Raw genomic sequence first — 10,213 nt, forward strand, 5'->3', positions numbered from 1 at the left:
ATCGGTTATTCACTTTTAAAATCAATGGTTTGTTTCCTCAGATGAAAATATGATTCTTTTTAAGTAATGACCTTTGACCTTGAACTACGGCAAGATTGTTCCACTTTTTATATTTACGACACATGTTTTCAAAAAGTACACGATTTCAGCTTCCCAATGAGCTATCTAAATGTCATGAGGTATTTAGGTAAATTAAATTTCTAAAATTGTCCTCTCCGCCGCTCCACTTTTACCGATGTGGTATTCATTGGTTTCTCTCTGATATATTTATAAAGTGTTATAATTTCATTCACAGAAGTGTTGCATATCTTATAATTCGTGTAATTTTATCTTGTATTTTTTTTTTCTCGATTTACTTGTAAACAAATGTTTTTATGAAAAGTGTAGTTCCAGGAATATCTTTTTGTTTTCCGAAACTACCAGTTTCATAATTTAGATAGTTCTTGGAATACATTTAATCATACTAATGTAACCTAGTCACGTGAACTGTTTGGTGTATATATACTAGCTGCATTTGATTTGCCAGGTCATGTTGTGGCATAAACATTTGACAAACATCATAAGGTAAATTGTTTTCTAAATTAATATTAATATTTGTTTATTCCTAGAAACATGGGTAATCCACTGTTTAGATATGTACTCAATCATTATAGCTCTGATTGATGTTACGGTATTTTAAAACTTATTCACAAAAAAAAAGTTACATTTCTTTAATTACATTTGACATGTTTTTGTACTAGGAGGCAAGATATTTCATTTTTTAGATACAATATTAAACACAAAAAAAAGAAATACCAAACTTACAGGAAACAGGGTGTTCTGAATACCAAAGGAGTTTTCAGGTTCGTTAGACCTTCTACATTATGTGCGTAATCGTATATATCAATAAAGCGTCCTGAACGGGGAAAATGACAAATTGTCAATATCGAATTTAATATCAGTGACAACATTTTTAAATTTAAAAATTATTCCTTTAAATGTTATTTATTGCCATTTTTATGTATGACTGAACATGTTTGGTTTGACAAAAAAGTAGAATCATTTTTTCATGTTTTGATGCATCATGAACATATTAAAATGGTTTACCTGTAGGGGCTTTACGACTGAGCAGATGTACACAAGGAAAGAGATATTTGATTACGATTTAAGATTAACAAAACAAAGTAAATATTATGAATTGTTGTTAATTGTTTTCTGACTTAATTAATTCTGTGAATTGTTAGGTAACATAATATAGTTTTGAAATCATATATGCTGATTTACATGAGTATTATTTTTGTAAATCATTGCCAGTCAAATTGGGTTGTAAAAATGTGAAGAAAAACATCATTTTATAGGCATAAACTCCTATAAGGAGTGGAGTGACAATTTCAGCTATTTGACTGGTTTGTAGATCTTGCTGGTAATTTTTCTGTATGTAGGTTTCGTGTACTAAAACGAGAAAGAGAGATAACATCCGCATTTTGCAGCAATAATTCATATGAGGAGTTAAGGCCGCAAAAGAACAACATGTCGATTTAAAATTTTGCCTGAATAAATTGTGGTAAGATCTCATCGTTCTGTACATGTCTGTCTCGTCAGATTTCCATAGGGTTACAAGTTAATATACAAATAAAATTGAGAATGGAAATGGGGAATGTGTCAAAGAGACAAACATACATTCCAACCTGATTTTCTTTGTTTTACTGACATGTTGGTTGGCTAGCTGTATTAACCGACACATATTTTAAATTAGCAAAATGAAAGCAATAATTCCTGCTGGCTTTACAGGCTAATTAGCTTTAAAAAAAGAGATGATACCAAAGATTAAAAAATCATGTCCAATAAAAACAAACAATGCCATGGTCACATTGTAAAAACGACCATTTGTAACTAATTATTTTTATGATTTTTAATACAATTGCCAATTTTAGGTAAAAGTCACATCTGGTTGCATCCGAAAAAGGTCGAAACAAATAATCCCTTGAATTTGACAGCTGTCGGAAATTAATCCTACATTTTATTGCAATAAAAGATTCTGAGTCATAATCATATATCTTATGTGTTTCAAAGCATCATTCTTTTATTATTTTGTGTTTCTATAGATTATTTTGAAGAAATAAGAGTACATGCCATTGGTTACTAAAACATGTAAAACTTGTACACAGGGAAAAAACAAGTAAAAATTTGATTGGTTCACTTCCAATGATGGCTGTTATCTTAAATGCAGTGAAATGTTATTTGAAGTAATTACTCATGTCAACTTTTTTTTTATTTGAAATAAAGATATGTTCTTCACATTTATTTTTTAAAAAAATGCAAATTTAACAAAGACTTGCACCTATTATTGGCCATTTTACATATTTTAAAAGAAAATTATAACAACCAATTTCTCCTTTTTGGTATACATAAAGGGTAATTGTATATGTTTTTATACATATCTTTAAATTTTTATATTGACAAATCACTTTATGAGTATGTTGCGATGTACCTAAAGTTAGTTTTGTTGCTAGAAAATAAAGTCATCATACAAGTTTTTAATGTGTATTCCACGCGCGTTCCGAATTCAAAAGACTCACCTGTGACTTTTGGATCAAAACATCTAAAACGGTAAAAAAAAGTACTATGTTAAAAAGAATTAAGGACCCAAACCTCCACAACTTTTTGCCAGTACAAATTTCGTTTCAGTAAATGATATGGTTATAAATCAATGCATTAATCGTGCTCTTCTTAAGATGATTATAATAAGTATAAGTGAATGGTCGATAGACCTTTACGAGTGAAATAGATGTTAACCTCATGAAAAGCCTTGGTGTAGTGGTAAGGGCATCGGACTACTAACACAAAGGTTCCTAGTTCGATCCCCGTTCCAGGGAGAAAATTTCAGGGAATGAATTTGCGGCTCTCCCTTAACACCATTTGTGAGTATGGTCTCAAGAAACGATGATAGTTCGTCGGATGGGGACGATAAATGGCTGATCCGTATGAAGAGAGAGCAATATCTCTTGCACGTAAAAGACACACTTGTACATTTCGAAAAAAGAGCAGGCTATTGCCGCTCCAAGGAAGCTCTCGCACTCGCAAAATGGAAAGGGATTACTATAAGTTGTAATAACTTGAATCCCTATCCACTATGAATAATAATGTTTAAACTAACCTCATGGATTCTTAAAGGACAATAAAAAAAGACCGAGTGATGATTTACGACTCTTCAAAAGATCCGGGTAAGACCTGAATAATTTCCAGTACTACAGGGAGTAATCGGAGGTAACTTTGATCACAGAAAGTAACTCATATCAAGGACAGGGACTTTCATGGTCACTTAATAGTTCAGTAAATACAATTTAAAACATTATATAAACTCAAAAACGATACACTGAAAAATTGTTAAAAAAAATGTCCCTGAACTTAAATCAACGTACTTTCGGCTATAACTTAAATATCAATGATTGAAATCAATGAAAACAAATATAATGTTTATCATAATACAACAGATAGGGGAAAAAATCTGGACAAAGATGTTGGTTATTTGGTCTATTGTAAACGAACACTTCTAATTTTGTTTTTCATTTTATCATCCTATTGTGAACAATTTTGAGTGTATGAATCACCTCGTATTTTAAAGTGTAACTTAGTTTTTGTTCTCTCTATCCTATACAACATACCTAATTCCAAACGTCGCCCATTCAAGGCTCAGATATTTGTTGACCAAATTTTCAATGTCCTCTTCAATGTATTCAAATATTGCACCCTATACAAATACGATAGCGTGAAGCCTCTTCATTTCATCACGAGTTGGACGAATTGTTTTGTCGGTTTTCTGTTTGAGCTACAGAAATCTCCATTGTGTGACTTATATAGGTTTAATTGTGTTATCATGACATATCATAAAAACTAAATATTAAACATTCCTTTTCATCATATGCATGAATATTCAATATGTGTGTTAAAGAACGTTGTGATGTTGAGTCCTTTTTATTTCAACGCAAGGTTTTATTAACACTTAAAATATCCCTTTACGAACAAATGTTATCTTTAAGATTTATCTAAATCTTTAAAATATAGGTAATATGACTTTTTATCAAATAATTGTCTACAATATTATGTTCTATATTTCAGGTTTGTACAGTTGTCTAATTTCTATACTTTATTTAGGCAAAACATTATCTTTTAATTTTTGTAGTTAACAGAATCACACAATACAGCTACAAATATGACAAAAAAATTGTCAAAGGAACACCTCATTGCATATGAAAAATGCCTTCTTGAATGGATTGTGTTATGTTCACAAGTCGTCACAGAATTAAACTCACTTGCTGATAATTTAGACCAACATTTCCAAAAGATTGCCAAGGCAAAAATCGGAGGATCTGCTGCTGGAGTTGTTGGGGGAGTAATGGCTACTGTTGGATTTGGTTTATCCTTTGTTACATTTGGAGCCTCATTAGGATTAGCTATTGCAGGTACATTTCACATTAATATATTATGCAGATGCAAAGAGAATGCTACAATTCTGAGTGGTCGTGGATTGTTTTACAAATTTCTTAATTCATAGATATTGCATTCCGTTGGGCATGCGTCATTTGGGACTGTGAAGCGGTTCGTGTCGGGATAAGTTTAAGGTGTCTATGTGAGGATACATGTCCTCTTGTGATTTGTTACCTTTTGACCTACTCCGTAAAAACCAACCGATATTTTCTTTTATGTTTATTATGACGTTCCTTATCACTTAACTAGTACACATTTTTGTTTAGGAGACTCCTGAAGCACGACTCCGTGTGCGGGATTTTCTCGCTGTATTGAAGACCCGTTGGTGGGCTTCGGTTGTTTTGAATACTAGTTCAGTGGAAATGGACGTCACACTAACAATGTTTATCATACTTTACCTTCCATAGAGAAAGTACAATACAATTAATATCCCTTCAAAGCCACATTACTTATTGTAACAGTTAAAACAGTCCAATACAGAAGTGTTAACTACAGAAGGTTTACTTTAAAATCTCGGAAAGTCTTCTGACTGATCTTGTCATGGATTAAAAGAAGGGAAATATTATCATGATTGCCAAGCATGTCTACCTCGATCACCCTGTTGCTGTAATTTATCGGGTGATTTAGCAGTTTTGTATTCGCTCTTCAAATTATTTAATTAGTTCAGTCAACCAATTCTGTAAAAAAATAAAACTACATGTTATAAATTGTATGCGTATAAAGCACTGATCTAGATTTACCATCATCCGGAAGGGTCTTTGTTTACCATTCACTCATCTTTCTTTATGTCATATTGAATATTTTCCTGCCGCGTCCGTTATCACCTGATGCCCTCTAACAATATCTTCTGTGAGGATGATCTTACATATGCATCTATTTTTTTTTTCTTCGGCTTGGTCTCGACTGAATGAACTATTTTGAACGAGCTTATACGTGTTGAATTTGTTGACAAGCAAACATCAACCATAATCACCGTAGTTTCACTGTCCAATATGTTTCTCTGTTCATCTTGCATTGGATTTTCATTTTCGTTTTCAATTGGAAATGAGTTCTGTTAATACTATTGTGTTGACAATGTAAAGATTTTGTAATAGCTGATGAAGTTGAAAGATTTCGTTTGAAGAGGTAATATCATAAATTTTTCAACAACAATGAGTAATTGCATGATTGTCTTTGTTAACTCTCGTCTGAATTGACTACTCATGGTTTGAATATTTGGAAAAAAACAAAAAAAAACTGTTCTATTTCGTTTCAATTATTTCCTCACGTTTGTCCTTTCAGATGAAAGTTGCTAAATGAATTGTCCACATATCTATGGTTCTCTTTTGCCCTGTCACAGGAAATTTGAAGCACTTCAATTTCACATGGAATAGTTTGGTTATATAATCATATTTGTAGCAAGTGAAACAACTTACTGGATTGAGACCTGACAATATTCAAAACAAGAGAAAGAGAGCAAGGGACATTCAAAGTTTCGACGCTATAGAAATCAAAACGAAATACAATTAAAAACCAATTGTTCAGAGAAGGTCTTTCCACCAGGAAGGATCTTTTTTGATTTGTAAATATTAAAATTTGATTTTGAAAGTCAATTCCAGCATCAAATGACAGTTTTTTGTACGATGATTCCAAAAATGTATGGTTTCTATACAAAAAATATAAATAAGGGAGATAATTTTTTACTTCCGGTTCGACAAATGTCATTTCCGATACTGTTTGATAGTTTACCTGACACTGATTCTAAAAATATATATGTCTCTATATATATTTACACTAGTTTAGTACAAAAAATAGCTATTTCTGATTTAGAAAAGGTCACTTCCGGTGAGTTTTTCAAGGTCATATGGCTTGCAACCTAATGCTAAAAGTCCCATGACTTTACAATGTATAAACATGAGTTAAAAACAAAGGTTAAAATATAGAACGTCGAATAAACCTTTGATCTTGACCTATAGCTAAATTTCAAGGTCACGAAACATAGACCTTAAATCAAAAGACCCTAGGTCTTAATTATATATGATAAATGAATTATATCACCAAACGTGTAATTTTAAATATAATAGGGGGAGAAAACTCCCATTAAATGTCTCCGTGCCCTTTCAACTCAGATTTACGTGTTACGACATGTCGCAACTAACAATTCTGTAAAAAATATTTCGTCGATATCTTATAAGATTTCTGAAAGTTAGAGATAACAAAACATAATCAAAATTTTGATCATGACCTTGACCTTTGACCTTGACCTCATTTTCATTTTTAGGGACCAAGAACCTCAAATCAAAAGACCCTAGGCCTCTTTTACTTATGGTTATCCAGCTACAAACACATTTCACTTATCATCAAATGCAAAAGGGGAAATAACTCTCATATGGAATCTTTATACGGCTTCGGTCAAAATAAAACGAAACATCCTGAGGATATAAGGAGCAATTTAGAAAAATAAATTTGTCGTTTCTTATACGGTTGCGAAGTTTTAGAAATAACAAGAAAAACATTGTTCGGAGGGGATAACTCTTACATGGAAAAGTATCGGTATACGCAGTGCAAGTTACAATAGCTTACAAACTGTACGATATTATGTCCCAAATATCTAAGCGACATCTTGCGAAACATCAATACAGCGAAGGAAAAAAATTAGGCGGAAGAAAAAATAATCAGAGGAAAAGCAATAGGTCTTTCCACGGAAAAGTGGAAAGACCTAATAAACAGAAAAAAACAACAGCTCACAAAAAATTTATGAAAAGACTGAAAAAAGTTAACCCCGCCAAAAACCAGTTGAACAGTTGAACCAGAAAGATAAGCAGAATAAACGTTATTTCCATTGACAACAACTTTGGTAACATAGTTACAGACCATGAATATCTGTTATTGGGTATTGAAATCAAATTTGAACATAAGGATGTGACCAACGGATAATTTGTGATATAATTATAACTCTATATCAAATGAATATTAATTTAATAATAACTGAATGTATGTCAGACTTTGTGTTCCTTACTATCTCCACTACTCGGGTTGATTCATACACAATAAGCATTTTTAACTGTCACGGAAATGCTTTTTAAAATTGCGTTTGTCTATAAGCAAATAAATTTTGAATGCTTCTTTAATCATGTTTATGTTATTGGATGTTTTAAAACAGATATATCATCTAAATAATCATAATAATACAAAGTGTTATTTAAAACTTAAAATAACAAAAATACTAAATTCGCAGGAAAATTCAAAACGGAAAGTCTCTTGTCAAATTGCAAAATCAACGGCTCAATTACAACAAACGATTAGGAAAAACGGTCATATTCCTGAATTGGTACAGGCATTTCCTTATGTAGAGAATGGTGGATTTAACCTCGTTATATATGTAGCAAAATGTGCATCTCTTACTTGTATGACAGTCGCATAAAAATCCACTATATTGACAACAATGTGTGAACAGAATATAATATATAGTCATGGTTAAACGCTATGTTTTAGGTGGTGTTATTGCTGGAGCAGGAGGGTTGACTGTTGGTGGTTCAGCTGCAACTGATGCAATTCTCTCCCGAAATCGAAAAAGAACAGCTGAAGAACTTATAAAGAAATATAACACAAAATTGGACGAGGTAAAAAACAAATATCTAGAAATACATGTTGAATTACAGAAGACAGCTGAGCTATCAAATCTTGGATCACGCATCGAAGAAAAATTCCCCCATTGGATTAAATTTTGGTGGAATCTGGTTAAAGGAGCTGGCCAGGTAGGTTGGAGTACAGGTGGGAGTATTATTTATACAACCATCAAATCATCGTTTCAACTTGCAACCGCCTTTGATGATGCAGCAATTACTGGACTGAGAGTTGGAGGTGGAGTATTTAAGACCTTTGGAACTGTTGGACGAGCTTTTCATGTAGTGGGAGGAGTTGCCAACATTGTGTTTCTTCCACTAGACATTTTCACCATGGTAGATTCTGCTATTGATGTACATAAGAAAAATCCACATAAAATATCATCTGCGATGAGAAAATTGGCAATACAAATTGAAAAAGAGTGTCCAAAAAAAGAATCAATTCAAACAATGATAGCGGAAACATTGAAACAACTAGAAAAAGAATAGATTAATATTAACTAACACATCTGCTCGTTATAATTATTTATATATATATTTCTCAAAATTGTCTGTCTGGGTCATATATAGCCCACAAAGCAACTATACATTCAAAGTGCACTTATCGTAGAAAGTAATAAGATCTATGTTGCACATCATTTAAAATCTTCCAAACAAGACTTACATGCTCTGTGTAATGACCTTTAAATAGGACCATTCTTAATTTGAGTTCAGTTTCAAAATCTTATTACCAGTGGTTAATCCTGCGAACACAGATATTAATAGTTAGATTTTGGACCAAATTGCCCTTTCATGTGCGAAATTTGGATAATTTGGTCTGAATCCTACTGAAATCATTTGTTAACTATAATACCAATAACATTTTACCATGAACTGTTCTCTATGCTAGAAAGGGAAAGAGTGAATTTATTTCCTACAGCGTATCGATGTAAACATTATCAAGTTATTTAGAAATTGCGCTCGTTTATTACTTGATCCCAACATTAAATCAATTATATGCGATGTGATGTGTGTTTCAATACCGTGAGTAGTTCACGACGACAAAAATTAAGTTAAGAACAATTAGACTTTTCTGCAGTCAACAGCACTGATTTGACTTTATTTGATCAGATTTAAAGTTATATGATGGTCAAGCATCATCTGAGGATTAAGTTCTTTTTAAATTACGTTCATATATTTTGGAAAAAAAACAAATGAAGAGTTGTTGCCAATGCAGTTAGTAGTTATTTAAATTTTCATGTCAAGTTTTAATATATTTGGGTCTTTTGTATCATTCATACCACAATGTACGGAGCCCCGCTATGGACATTCCAGGAAAAAAAATATATTGTGCTCACAAAATAAAATATAGTGCGCACAACTTAAATATATTGTGCGCTAAAAATGATATTATTGTGCGCACACACTAATATATATGTGCGCACAGTTCAGATACATGTATATATTGTGCGCACAAAACAATAAACTGTGCCCACAAAGCAATATAATGTGCGCAGAAAACAATATACTGTGCGCATAAGTAAAACAGTGTTCACTTGACCTTGATCTCATTTTATGGATCATTGAACAAGGTTACCTTTTCCTTATTAAGCCGACATTTCAGATACTATATGGAATAGTTTTATATATTTTGTATGTGAATATTTTAAAGTGTAAATGTTCAACTGGCAGGTATCAATTGACCTTGATAATTTTCATGGTTCATTGGTCCATGTTACTATTTTTTTCTCGTCTGTTTTAATAATAAGAGATCTATATAATTGTAAGGTTTATAAATTTGTCAAGTTGATATCATCTGACCTTGACCTTATTTTCATGGTTTATTGGTCAATGATAAATATCTCAGATTTTGTCTGTTTTTCAGATACGGTATCTAAGATATAGTAGAACTATATCTCATGTTTAAAATAATTATAAGGTGCGTTTGTCGTATAAGGTTTGTTTCTGTTTTATTGGCGATTATTAATTGCTGAATATCAGAATTTTTTTTTAATTCTAGTGAGATGTAACCGAATCTTGTTTGGTTTGAATTTGTTTGAGAGATTAAACTATTTGAACCAACCTGACGGAATGATGTGTTGTTGTTATAGCATTGATTTTCTTTTTGCATGGTAAACAACTTTAGTTGTAACTTCACTACT

General features: G+C 32.0%; 1 protein-coding gene across 1 annotated transcript in view; it reads left to right on the plus strand.

Moving 5' to 3' along the window:
- The window catches only part of LOC127712861 (uncharacterized), a 40,373-nt gene extending 31,812 nt beyond the window's left edge, over positions 1-8,561 (plus strand). Inside the window, exons 2-3 of the mRNA XM_052219467.1 lie at positions 4,163-4,442; positions 7,942-8,561. Coding sequence (XP_052075427.1) covers positions 4,163-4,442; positions 7,942-8,561 — 900 coding nt within the window. The remainder of the gene's footprint in view (positions 1-4,162; positions 4,443-7,941) is intronic.
- The last annotated feature ends 1,652 nt before the right edge of the window (positions 8,562-10,213 follow it).

Source organism: Mytilus californianus, unplaced genomic scaffold (assembly GCF_021869535.1).
Source record: "Mytilus californianus isolate M0D057914Y unplaced genomic scaffold, xbMytCali1.0.p SCAF_8, whole genome shotgun sequence".
NCBI classification, from domain to species: domain Eukaryota; kingdom Metazoa; phylum Mollusca; class Bivalvia; order Mytilida; family Mytilidae; genus Mytilus; species Mytilus californianus.